The sequence below is a fragment of the Alosa alosa genome, chromosome 20 (genome assembly GCF_017589495.1).
Source record: "Alosa alosa isolate M-15738 ecotype Scorff River chromosome 20, AALO_Geno_1.1, whole genome shotgun sequence".
Lineage (NCBI taxonomy): Eukaryota > Metazoa > Chordata > Actinopteri > Clupeiformes > Clupeidae > Alosa > Alosa alosa.
The window spans coordinates 8,432,803-8,446,478 of record NC_063208.1 but is presented as its reverse complement, the minus strand read 5'-3'; the positions used below and the strand labels follow the sequence as shown (position 1 = coordinate 8,446,478).

The following is a 13,676-nucleotide window of genomic DNA, read 5'->3' as shown; positions in this document are numbered from 1 at the left end:
CCTACCACTCACCTCCCCAGTGGCGTCCTTGCCAGCTTCATTCAGACAATAACATAGCCTACTGGTAATTCACGATGAACCAATCTGTTATATAACGCCACGTCTAAATATGCAAGGTGGGACATGCAGTATTTCATAAGGGAACACATCTAACATTACCAGTGTAACCGTATGTAGTGGTGCCAGTCTGGATGGTGTAATGGCAGCCATTAAGTGCCCATTCGCTCTCTAACTGGGAATATTCAAATATTTTGGGATGGAATAGTCATGTCCTCACTACTAAAGGTAATTTTAAGCAACCTACTTTGAGATAATCGCAACACAAAGACTGAGGTGACCTAAATACCACCTTTTGTGGGAATGAGGTCATAAAACCTATGATTTAATTGTTCACCAGTCTTCTCATTTCCAAATCCAGCCGATTTGATTAATAATCAATCAAGTATGCTGTCAGAGTGACCCTTCCGTCAGCCATGGTGCAAGATATAGGTGTATAGGACTCATGCAATAGTTTTATTCTCAAGCTCCTTTTTAAATTGAGTCTGGTAGATTTGCATCCTTTGATGCCTTTATAGCCCAGGTCTGGTAGGTGCTTGGAAACCTTAATACCCGAAGAGAATGTCTGTTTTCTGAATTCTTTCATGATGCATGGTACCCCCCTCCCCCACCAACATCCATGGCCCACTGGGATCCATGCTGGTCCCTTCCACTTCCCGAAACACCCCTTCCAAGATAACCTCCCTTCCAGGCTTCATCTCCCATACAGGTAATAACAAGGCCTGACACTGCATAGTGCAAGTGGGTTGTGTAAAATTGTTTCTATAAGGGTAGTGAGGGCATACAGTAATGCCATCCCGAAGTATGTAAACATTTGAAGATAGATAGATAGATATAGATAGATAGATATATACTTTATTGATCCCCAAGGGGAAATTAAAGGTCAGGGATCAATAAAGTATCTATCTATCTATCTATCTATCTATCTATCTATCTTCAAATGATAGATAGATAGATTTGAAGATCTGATATAATCAGTCAAAAGGTGTACATGCTGCAAAATATGTCCCCAACAGCCAAAACTGTCCCTTGGGTCGGTCACATTATTATTCTACGTGGCGTTCAAGGCAGGTTGGCAGGCCCGAGGGTCTGTCTGCACTCCAAGGATCTGATTCTGTTAAATAGAGTCAGGAGGTTGCACCAAGCAACCTGTTATCATCAAACAGACACACACAAACACAAGCAAACAAACTCGTGAGTCGAAGCAAATCAGAAGATGATTTTCATATTTTTATTTAGCTTTTTTTTTTAATTAACATGTAAAACAACAATTAAATAAATAAAGAACCATTAGGCTTAATGTGTCATAACTAGAAATAAAGATTATATTCTAAAAAAATGATTGATTTTTCATCTTTTAAATCTCAGAGATATTTTAGGAAAAATAAATAAATTAAAAGTAAATTAAAAAAGAAAACATCTACCACATAAATGATAAATATTAAATAGAGCAATAATAATAATAATAATAATAAAATCATAATTATAATGATATATCCCAAAAATTTGCCCAAATGCTTTTTTTGATTTGATTTTTAAAACATGATATATATACAGTTAGATATTTTCCGATAGGTTTCCCCATCCCAATCACTGTTCTCAACAACTTCCACCAATTGAAAAACTAACTCTACCGCTGACAATATTCAGACACCTGATCACCCCTCTCCGATTTTGCCCCAGTCTGTGCATGTGTCTAACACACCCGTCCAAAATCAACCCTTCAGGCCGCCAGGATGGGTGGTATCTACGGTGATATCGCCCACCTGGTTACCCACACTGCTTTGCAGTAGTTGTTAAGGTAAAACAGGAAGTAAAACCCAAAGCCTATGGAGCACCATACTCGCCAGACCCCCCCCCCCCCCCCCCACCCTATATCATACGTGACTGATACCCCCACCCACCCACCCACCCCCTCCCTCATATGATACCCCTCCATATCTATATACATGTATAACGGACTCTGGCAGTGGTATAATAATGGCATTAATAAAATGCAGTTATGATCGCCACAGCGCCATCTGTGGGTTTGAGCAGAGCAGTGCATCTCTATTCCTGTGTACATTTGGGTCTCTCTCTCTATGCTTGAGGGGTGCCTGCTCACAGGATATGAGTCGGGTTGGCAGGCCCGTCTTAGGCAGAGCTGTGGGTTAGGCTGTGTGCTGTGCTGTTGTACTGTATTTGTTTTCATTTTTTTTTAAATGTTTATTTTTTGACATTACGCTTTAAGGGTAGTGAGTTGGTCCTGTGTTCTTCAGCTGCATGGATTCTGAACGGTTTTGAGTTTTTTCTAGTCCTATGCATGAAGCTAGATGGGGTTTGGTTTGCTGAGCAGTTGGTCCCATGTTTTTAAAACGGCAAAAGAGACACAGACCTCCACACTTCACACATTTGGTCCTGTTCCTCCTGAGAGAGAGAGAGAGAGAGAGAGAGAGAGAGAGAGAGAGAGAGAGAGAGAGAGAGAGAGAGTAAAAGAAAGAGCAAGAACAAGGAAAAGAGAGAAACAGAAAAAGATTGAAAGAGTGTGAGGGAGAGGAAGAGAGTGGAAAAGTAAATAGGAAAGGAAAGGAAAAGAAAAGGGAATTGAAAGCACAATTAGTTAGACATCCTTTTATTTGTGCCACCATGGAGCTCACACAATGACCCCCCACACTTGTTTTGGCCAGGTGCGCAGAGCTAATTGTGTGCTCTCAGACAGAGCCACCTGCTACACTTAACAAAACCATAACACACAGAAACAGATACAATGCCTGTTATCTCTGTTATGATCTGTCTCTCTGCATTCACTCTTGGCCTCTGTACACAACACAGATAAAGGTGCAAGGGGTCGCTGTGTGATTCCAGTGATGCAAGAAATGTGTCTCTTTTTTAAATGTTGGAAATATGTTTTTTTTTTTTTATGTCAGTCATGGGTCAGTGGAGAGATTCTCAAGGTGGCCAAGAGACCAAAGTGCTGATGCAGAGGTGTCAGAGAGGGTCGTAATGCTTCTATTTACAGTGAGCCGTAGCGTTAGAGTGAGTGAGTGAGTGCGTGCGTGAATGAATGAATGCGTGTTTATGGGTGTATGCAGACAACTTGTTTTGTTTAAAGCCAGGAGCATTTTTTTGGCAGGCAAACAAATCTCCAACATGCACCATAGGAATTCTGGGTTATAGTTTGCATTAGCAAATTAATTATAATTTGAAAATAAAATGGCTTTCAGACTGTCAATTCAAAATGTAACATTAATTTAGGTATTTATTTTTCCTTTTTGGTTCCATTTCCTACAAATCCCAGAATTCCTACAGAGGAATGCTGTTCTCTGGTGGGCATAACATGTCACTTGTTACCATGACAACCACACACTGTCACCTCAAACCTCGTGTGAGTTTTGAGATATAAGAGGATGAGTCACGCTATCACACAAACAGATGCACACGCAGCCAGGACAAATCTCACTCAAGCAAAACATTCACACACACAGAAATACACACCCACACACGCACAGATGCACATACATAGGTCACCTTTCACTTGCTAGATCTTACTCACGACATCTTATTTGGGCAAAAAAGTATATAGAAATACACTGTCTAACACACACACACACACACAAACAGACGTTCATTTCACTCAGTCATTTGCACAAAACAGCATACCCACTATCACAATCTCTCTGATTCAAATACAACCACATGGAAAACCCCCACATTCACAGAACTAGTACAGCACCAAACTAAACATGGGAGTGTAGCCAAGAAATATAGTCATGACCAATCAAACACAGAGAGAACTGATCAAAAACAGTCCAGCCGGAACCAGAGCTTAAGCATATAGATCTTAATCTGAGATGGTACTCGTTTTGAGTGGTTGGTTTAGTGTTAGAATGGAAATATTGGCTATGTTGTTCATAAACTGTGGGAATTGCTGAATTACTTTTTGTTTTGCTTGGAAGCAGTTTAAGTTATTGATCAGTATTTATAAAACAAAAATAGAAAGTCACAAGGCACCAAACACAAGTTCATGGTCGCCACAGCAACCCGCCATGCATCACTCAGCATGGTGGATTCAGAGGCGCTGGCCTCTATGGCAACCATCACAGGCAAGAGATATCGCCACAGCAACCAACACAGGCCAATCAACTTACAACGCTGTGAGAGGAAGAAGGGGGGAATCTTTATTAGTTGCTAGGTAACCGTAGCCATAGCGCCGTGGTCTCCACACCCTGTTTGATTGGACAGGGCCGCCTGGGGGAGTGGCGTGATGGGGCCGCATGTTTGTTTGTTTGTTTTGAGGACACAATCACACAAAAACAATCAAAATAAAAAAGGTAAAAAAATTTAATAAATCACAGTTTTATTGCTCCTTCATTAAAATTCTGATTCAGATTATTATTGTTTCAGGGTCAAACTAGTCACTGGATATTATTATTTTTTTCATCGCTGCTCTAGAATTTTCACATTGTACTTTTACAAAAAAAACATTTAAGCTGAATGACTAGCAGATCTCACATTTAAAAGCATTGTTTTTGTGTTTGAAGTGTGAGTCAACCACAGCCCTGAGAATGACACAAATTGCATCAGTGAGTCACACGTGACCTTCACAAAGCTTTGCTGGAGCTTAACTCTCTGTCCAAAAACACATGGCCAAAACAGCACAGGGATGCTTTGACTCATACTCATCTGACAAAAACAAAATCTTGAGTTAAGGGGGGGATATACACTGCTTTTAACAAAATTAATTTTTGTCCAGAGAATAATTGTTTCGATGACCCCACACTTTTGTGATATCAGAGGAAAATTATAACTCGTATAAGAACATTTGGTTGAAACTGCAGCTGAAAATACAGAGTATTGCTCTGGTTATTTCACATATTATTTGCCCCTCATCAAGCTGCGGCCTAGGGCAGAAGAGTTATTGCCTTAAACAGCCTTGGCTTACTTCCTCTCCCAACACCACAGGACAGATCTCTCAAAGCCTCCCGTCACATCAGACTACCTGCACAGGGTTCTCCTAACATCCAGCAGCTATCCCATAATATCACATAATAACCCCCTTCCTTTCTGGCTTGTGCATTTCTACTGCAGCACCTTTTGATGTTTCTGCCAACCTCCTCCTTCAACCCACCACCCTCCCTCCCTCCCTCGTCGTCGTCACGGCTACCCTGTCGCGTCACGCTCACCTCTCTCACTCTCTTCCCCTCCTTCTCGCTGTGTCCGTCACACTCAGTAGGGCCGGTTGGCGTCTTTGGGCCGCTTGAGCTGCACCTTGAGCCTCTTCATGCCGATCTGGAAGCCATTCATGGACTGGATGGCGGCCTGGGCGCTGGCTGGGTTGTCGAAACTCACAAAGCCTGCAGGAGAGCCAGAGGAGTGGAGTGGAGAGGAGAGGAAAGGAGAAGAGAGGAGAGGTGGAAGGTGGCAAAGTTAGTACAGCGCCTGTGGATTATGGGTGTCTGTGGTGCTGTGCATTACAGTGGCACCTGGCTTCCTTGAAAGACTGTATGCCTTTAGCCTTTCACTCACTGACTCTCACTTTCTTTTTGAAGATACAAATGGAGAAATACTATTTATGAGACATTAATACTATAATGTAATTGACACTTTACTTCTTTCATTTATTTTTGCCCAAACTGTTGTGCTCATTCACATTCCAATGCATGCATGCATCATTTTTTATGTCAATATCAAGTGAACTTTGAAATAGATTCTGTCCTCATTCTGTCTACGTTCTTGTGAGTCAGACTGACTGACTCACTTTCTTAGATCCTCCTTCCCGCTCCCTCCCCAAACTCTCCTCACTTTCTCCACCACGCTACTCTTGTTCTGACTGAGGGCCCAAGAGAAGCTGCGCTCACTCACCAAAGCACTTGCTCTGGTTGGTGGCACGGTCGACGAACACCTTGGCCGAGATGACATTGCCGAAGGGCAGGAACATCTGCAGCATCTCGGAGTCGGTGAACTCCTGAGGCAGGTGATAGATGAAGATGTTACAGCCCTCAGGACCTGTGGGGGGAGGAGGGAGAAGAGACACACACACACACACACACACACACACACACACACACACACACACACACACACACACCGGTTTGTTTGTTAATCTTGGATGCATATCTATGTTTGCCTGCCATATATTGTATTGATTTTTTTCTGTATGTAAGCTTTATGTTAACTTTATACTTTGACAATGCGAAAAATATTTGTCATGCTATTAAAGCGCACTTGAATCAAATTGAGTCGAATCAGGAGATTAAAGAGATGAACATGAATGAATAAATAAATAAATAAATATAAATAGATAAATAAATAAGAGAGGCTTCCTCACTGTCTTAGGTAAATAAAGAATAAAGGAGAAATAGAGATTTGAAATCTCAGTAGAGCCTAATCCACTACAGCCCTCCAGCCCTGAGGTGGAGATGAGATGAGATGAGTCAGGAGAGAGAGGGGGGCAGAGAGAAGTTGAAGGTGAAAGAGTAACAGCAAGGAAGAAAGAATGAAAGAAAAAAAAAAGAGGTAGAAAGAGATCTGAGACCTCTGCAGAGTGTAAACCACTACAGCCCTCTGGCCCTGAGGTGGGAGGGCAGAAAACAGAGATGAGATGAGTCAGAGGAAAGAGAGAGAGAGAGGAGGATGAAGGTGAAAGAGTAACAGGAAGGAAGGAAGAGAGTGAGAAGATGAAGAGTCAGAAAAAAGAGAGAAAAGAGGATGAAGGTGAAAGATTGAGAGAGAGAGAGAGAGAGAGAGGGAGGGAGAGAGGATGAAGTGTCAGAAGAGAGGGAGAGAGATCTGAGATCTCATTGGAGTCTAATCCACTCCCAGTCTTTGCCTCCTGTTTAAAGTAATGAGGAATAAAGCAAGACAGTGACCTCTCGCATACAAGCCATACAGCAGCCATCAATTCAACAATGAGGGAGAGAGAGAGAGAGAGAGAACACAGACTCCATCCCTTTGCATAAAATGACATTACAGTGTGGGGGTGGAGGGGAGAGGAAGGGATGGGAGCACTCTGTACAGACAGACCCCAGACTACAGACGGCAAGAAGGAGGAGAAAAACGGAAATCATATTCCGACAGGAAGTTGCCGTGACTGGGGTCTGCCTGGACAGGAGGTGACCATGATTACCCTCACGCTGCTGCAATTGCTGCTGCTGCTGCGGTTGCTGGGCGACGAGGGCTGGCTGGTGGGGGAACGGCTGTCCGACCAATCCGTATGCAGCGGGGTAGGTGGCTGCAGGGGGAGGGGGGTGGGGGACATCAGATTCGATTAGAAATGCACGGTCATGCTGAGCCTGCTCTGCTCCTGGTACAGCTAAAGGGTGGAGATCTCAGTGTGTGTGTGTGTGTGTGTGTGTGTGTGTGTGTGTGTGTGTGTGTGTGTGTGTGTATGTATGTATGTATGCACACTAATTTCTCCTCTATTTACCAAGGTTTATGCATTGATTTTGCTGATTTTTTCAGCTATGAGGTTAAAACAAGGGGAAGGGCTTTACATGGGATTGCATTTATCTTCTTCAATATTCTTCTGGATTAAAACACAAACTGATTCTGAATCATTGGGTTTGTGGGAAATCAACCCACAACTGAGTGGTTTCATGCATGCCACAGACGGTAACCACTTGAAAAGTAGCATTTTGTGACACGATAAAGTAATATTTAAGACATTGTGGTTAATACACGGGAGCGAGTGTAGTTTTTATTTGCATAAAACACCATCATGCAGTTTATACACCATGTGTCTTATACACAGCAAATGATTGTATGTGTGCATATCAATTATTGCATCTATATACATTATATGTATATGTTATATATTAATGTATTTGCTTTTATTTTCTTTACGGTATACTGCATGCATACCAGTGTAGTGCTGCATGCCAGTGTAGGCCTGCTGGAGGGGGTCCAGTGCCGGGCTCTGAGCTGATGAACAGAGAGAATAAAAAAATAAAGAATGAATATATGCAGAATCTACAGAGGAGAGAGAGAGAGAGATTTAGCTAAAAGGTTGCCGACTCAGTACTCGAGCAGTAGATGTAAAACAGCTGAAACATATTACACTAATCAGGGGCTATGATCATGGATACTTTCGACTCATAATGACAGATGTAGGCAGGTTTTATGCAAGTACATTCATCATTATTTCTTTATGCAGCAGAATCTGCCGTTTTAACTTGCAACACAGACTCTGTTTCTAAGATGGCATACTGCTCGTATGCTGGTCTTGACGAAAGAGTGATTTTTTTATCTTTAACTTTACTTGGAAGATACTTCTTCCAAATAGATAAATCTCTCTAAACCTTCTCCAAAGCGACTGACAGATGTCAATTAATTAGAGAGCCAGACTCCCTGGTGCAACGTGGGGTTAAGTGCCTTGCTCAAGGCCACCACGGTAGCAGCTGGGTCAATCAAACGAACAACTTTTTCAGGCCACTGCTTGCAAACCCGTCTCCTTATCCACTCTACACTACCATGGTACCATACCAAGGTATGAGCTACAAGAGGCGCATAACTGAAGCGTTCCGTTCGCGTTGTGTCTGCTGCAACAATTAGCTTTCACTATAATCAATGGAACTGGCTACACCAGACGTGATAGCGGCGCGTACGTTCGAAAAAAAAGAGACCATTAATCTAAAATGGATTTTACGCGTCGCGAACGGAGCGCTTCAGTTACGGCTCCCACACACAGCTGCGTTCCGTCAACGCATTCCAGTGGGTGTTCCCGACGGTAGCTATGCAAATGACTTGAAGTAAAACCGTAATGTGATTGGTTGGTGCCGTCCGTAGATTGGCTTGATTGGCCGGTGCCGCTGTCGGTGCAGCAACAGCTGAACTCCTCCAACGCCGAGCAGCGCGAGAAACGCTGACGCCGCGGACCCACAATTCAGTTCGGCAACGATCACGCGAGCCCATTCAAAATGAATGGGATGCGTCTCCAGCAACGCGATGCACGCAGCTGTGTGTGGGAGCCGTTCCGTGCCTGGTGTAGCTCAGCCTGAACAGTAAGTCATATGCACCAAGTAGTGCAGCAGCACGGAGAGTTTGTGTGGAACTCATCGTTATGAGGGTGGGGCTGTAGAGTTCTGACCTTGGTAAGGATGCACGCCGTTGGTGTAGAGCGACTCGGAGGCCGACTGCCCGTTGGGCGGCGCTGGCACAGGGGGGTAGCTGTTCAACGCGATTGGTGGAGGCAAGGCAGAGACTGGCGTGGCGGCGAGGGTCGGGGGGGTGCTGGTACCTGCGGAGGCACGGGGGGCGGGCGGGAGGAGAAATGACAGCAGCGGGTCGTTATTACACTCACGGCAGCAGCCACACGATCAGGTCACGTCCAGAGATAAAAGCACATGAACTCAGGACAATGTCCCAGAACTGCTTCACATCAATGGAACACGTGCGGGCAAGTCATGCAAAGCCTTTTATGAAGACACAGTCTCTCCATATGGAAGTTATTACATAGCAATCATACACAGGGGGGAATTCTCAGGGGAATACTCCTCAAAACCACTCTCTTCCCGTTTTTCTCTTTTTTGTACAAGAACAGAAAGCAAGAAAGCAAGAACAATTTCTATCTATCTATCTACAATTTCTATTTATACAGTATTCTATCTATATCTATCTGTTGTTATTTAGAATTATGTATTTTTAAATGCTTAAACACCCTGGCCCACGCCTGAATTCCAGAGAACTTTGAACACAGTGTGACTTGCTATTATGGTGTGGTGTGTTGTTTTTGCTTTTAGTTTTGAGTGTCCAAGAGTTTGGAAAAAGACTTTTAAAATACGACACTGTGACAACATATGATATTATAATGGTATGGTTGTTTTTGCAGAGAGTGTCCATGAGTTTGGAACAGGACTTAAGACACGACACGCATTTATTGTAGCTATTTACTTACAATCAAACACGTCTGCAGACCTCGGCCAGCCTGCCGTGTTACCTGAGGAGGGGGTGATTGACGCGATGGGGGTGGCTATCTGCGTGGCTGCTGGGATTGAAATGATGCTGCTGGGATTGAGCGCCGCCAGCTGCTGCATCTGCACGGCGGCGACTGTTGCTACGGGAGACAAGTACGCCGACTGGGCGACCAGAGCTTGCTGCTGGACCAACTGAGAGGGTGGAAAATAGGCAACACATGCACACCCACCCACACACACACACACACACGCGCGCGCATGCATTTAGTGCATGAGGACAATAACACAGGCTGCAAAACGATCACAACAAGCTTAGATATGATCATATGAGTGTATAGATAACTCTATGTGAAATTAAACATGGATAACTCTATGTGATGTCTATGTGTAACGAATGTTATCCAAGGGTAGGTTTACAGCATTGCGTGTAGCATATGGTGTGTGTATGTGTGTGTGTGTGTGTGTATGTGTATGTTTATATGTATGTGTGTGTGTTTGTATGTGTATGTGTATGTATGTGTATGTATGTATGTGTGTATGTGTGTATGTGTATGTATGTGTGTATGTGTGTATGTGTATATGTATATGTGTGTGTGTGTATGTGTATGTGTATGTGTATGTGTATGTGTATGTGTCTGTGTATGTGTGTGTGTGTGTGTGTGTGTGTGTGTGTGTGTGTGTGTATGTGTGTATGTGTATATGTATATGTGTGTGTGTGTATGTGTATGTGTATGTGTATGTGTATGTGTATGTGTATGTGTATGTGTATATGTATGTGTGTGTGTGTGTATTGTGCATTGTTACTCACGGCCTGCGTGTAGGCGTTGCTACTCACAGCCTGTGTGTAGGCGTTGTAGGCGCCCAGGTGGAGGCTCATGGGACTGATGACGCCCAGCTGGGAGGCCACCTGCTGCATGCGGCGGATGCCGCGCTCCTTCTCCGTGTCGGCAAACTTCACCACCAGGCTCGACGAGGCGCCCTGCGGGACGACACAGGAGCACCGGTGAGAGAGCGCAACGCAAACTGCAGGAGACAGTCTGTTTCTGTGTGTGTGTGTGTGTGTGTGTGTGTGTGTGTATGCAGATGACACATGGAGTCTTTAGCCATTCAAAGTCAACTGTCATTCAGATGGCTGACTGTGCATGATACCTTGTAAATGGGTACTACAGACTGTAGGAGTGTGTGTGTGTGTGTGTGTATGTGAGTGTATGTGTGTGCGAGAGAGAGAGAGAGATAGAGATAGAAAGAGTGCTTAACTCACCGGTAGAGTGCGGCTTCCATGCAATGCACTGATGGCAGCCTGGGCTTCAGCATTGCTCTGGTACTTCACAAAGGCACAGCCTTTAACATGTACACACACACACACACACACACAAACACGGACACACGGAAGAAAAATGCAAATCATTAACATGTGCCACCTAGAACCATCCACCACTAAAGCACTGACAAAAAAAGATGCAAATACCATGCAAAACAGCACAGAGCACAGTCCTAGAAAATTACCATACAACGTACATTAAAACATATGAGCACACATGCGCGCACGCGCACACACACATAAAATCCGTTTGTACACATTTCCCTTCCACAACACCCTTCATAGGTTGTTACACGAGCCATTCCTCCTCCTCCTCCTCCTCCTCTTCTCATTATTTATAATATTCCCGCCCACACAATGGCTACACACAGCTCTGGCCCCGCCATCACGATGGCGGCGTGCCACGGGGCTGTGACGAGCTGGCGGGCCTCCAGGCGAGAGGGTGAGAGAGAGAGAGAGAGAGAGAGAAACCACACTCCCTCCTCACGGTCGGTACTGATAGGGGGGGCCAGGGATGAGATTACGTGGCCCGCTGCCCAGATGGGGATTAAGCCACAGTGTTTCTGGGACTAGATGGAGCCTCTCAACAGAGGGGGAGTCAAGAGAGAGAGAGAGAGAGAGAGTCTCAGTCCTAGGGGGGACAGAGAGAGAGAGGGTGAGAGAGAGAGAGAGTCTCAGTGCTATGGGGGGGAAGGGAGAGACAGAGAGAGAGTGTCCCAGTGCTGTGGTAGAACTACAGAAATTGGACTTAATCCCGAATGCCGAGGATGCTGGTGTAGAGTGCTTTTGTTGCTTGCGAGTGAGATTTTGTGAGCCTATGTGTGTATGTGAGTGTGTGAGCGTGTGTGTGTGTGTGTGTTCATGTTCATGTTATGGTTGTAAGTGAGTGGTTGTCTGGCTGGTAAAGGGTGTTGGTGGATGGGAGGTTTCTGGCTTCTCTCTCTCTCTCTGTGCGAGGGCGAGGGTGAGTGGTTGTGTGTGTGTGTGTGTGTGTGTGTGTGTGTGTGTGTGTGTGTGTGTGTGTGTGAATGGATGAGTATGGTTGTGAAATGTGTGCTGGCAGGGTTTGGACCTTTGGAGTAGGGGGTGTCAGGGATGAGTGCCTGTGGTCTGAGAGTGTTTTCTGGCAGATGGAAGACAGAGAGAAAGAGAGATAAAGAGAGCGAGAGCCACAGACACAGAGATTAAAAGTGTGTGTGTGTGTGTGTGTGTGTGTGTGTGTGTGTGTGAACAGGTTCAGCAGAGCATTAGAGAGAAAGAGGAGAAAGACAGACAGAGAGTAAGACACAGAAAGAGATTAAGTGTGTGTGTGTGTGTGTGTGTGTGTGTGTGTGTGTGTGTGTGTGTGTGTGTGTGGCTACCTTTGCTGGTGCCATCAGGCCCCCGGAGTACAGTGCACTCCTCGATGCTGCCGAACGCCTCGAACATCTTCCTGACGTCGGCGTCCGACTGCTGCTTGCCCAGCATCCCAACAAACAACTTCCTGTCTTCTGAGGGGAAAGGTGGCGCGAGAGGGTCAGAGGGGGTGGATGAGGAGACATGGACAGAGGAACGCAGACAGACAGACAGACAAGACAGACAAGACAGACAAGACAGACAAGACAGACAAGACAGAGAGAGAAAACAGACAGAGCAGAGAAAGAGAGAGGGAGGAAGAGATGCGGAGAATAAGGGAGGGAGAGACTCAAAGAGATGGAGGGGGGGGCAAAGGTAAGGACAAAATGGTGGAAAAAGAAAGAAAACATTCATGAAAAAAAGAGGTGAAATTTGACAAGAGGGTGAAAATAACCGAAGCGAGCAGAGAGAAATTAAACAACAACAAAAAAACAGCTGTACACATTCATTGACGCGACACAAAGTGAAGACCTTGACAATGAAACAGTCGGGTGACGAGACACAATGGCCATGTAATCCCCTCCCCTCCCACCAGAGGGCGATAGTGATCTATAATGACTGTAGGTGTTTGCAGATGGCGTTTGGTACTGGGCTGGCATAGCCGATTTCCAGCTTTGGATACAAGCCAACAGGTGTGGACTCGAGGCGCTCTGAGTCTCTTCTGCATGTACCGTCTACATCTATAGCTGCATCAGTGGCCATGGAGACAAGTGATGTCACCCACTCGTGCAGCATTAACATAATCTATTGTGTGTGTTGCTGAAAATATATCAGTCTGCAGTAAGTACAGATGTAATCTGCACAAATGCACGTATGTGTTTGAGCTAGCCCTTTTTCTCTCTGAATGCATGGGCTTTATGTTTTCAGCTTTACTTTGCTGTCTTTGGTTATGTTCTACAGATGAAGAAATCAGGTGGAGAAATCAGACTGAGAATGGAGGATTTCCAGAGCGGTCTGCAGGCTGGCTGTGGTGTGGGGTAACCTAGGTGATGGAAGGCCATGGTGGGTTGCTG

The 13,676-nt window shown here is 44.9% G+C and overlaps 1 protein-coding gene across 12 annotated transcripts in view; it reads right to left on the bottom strand.

Annotated features, from left to right (window-relative positions):
* Positions 1-2,237: 2,237 nt before the first annotated feature.
* Positions 2,238-13,676, bottom strand: part of celf3a (cugbp, Elav-like family member 3a) — a 33,292-nt gene continuing 21,853 nt past the window's right edge. For 5 of the 12 annotated variants that reach the window (XM_048230408.1, XM_048230401.1, XM_048230409.1 and 2 more), the window contains 10 exons: positions 12,630-12,758; positions 11,209-11,288; positions 10,756-10,926; positions 9,929-10,139; positions 9,122-9,271; positions 7,897-7,956; positions 7,163-7,267; positions 5,899-6,042; positions 5,220-5,390; positions 2,238-2,463 (listed from right to left, as the gene is read on the bottom strand). In XM_048230408.1, coding sequence (XP_048086365.1) covers positions 5,263-5,390; positions 5,899-6,042; positions 7,163-7,267; positions 7,897-7,956; positions 9,122-9,271; positions 9,929-10,139; positions 10,756-10,926; positions 11,209-11,288; positions 12,630-12,758 — 1,178 coding nt within the window. In that variant the 3' untranslated portion in view covers positions 2,238-2,463; positions 5,220-5,262. Of the gene's footprint in view, positions 2,464-4,184; positions 4,285-5,219; positions 5,391-5,898; positions 6,043-7,162; positions 7,268-7,896; positions 7,957-9,121; positions 9,272-9,928; positions 10,140-10,755; positions 10,927-11,208; positions 11,289-12,629; positions 12,759-13,676 lie in introns of all 12 variants that reach the window. The other 7 variants (XR_007192063.1, XM_048230403.1, XM_048230405.1 and 4 more) reach the window with 7 other exon arrangements.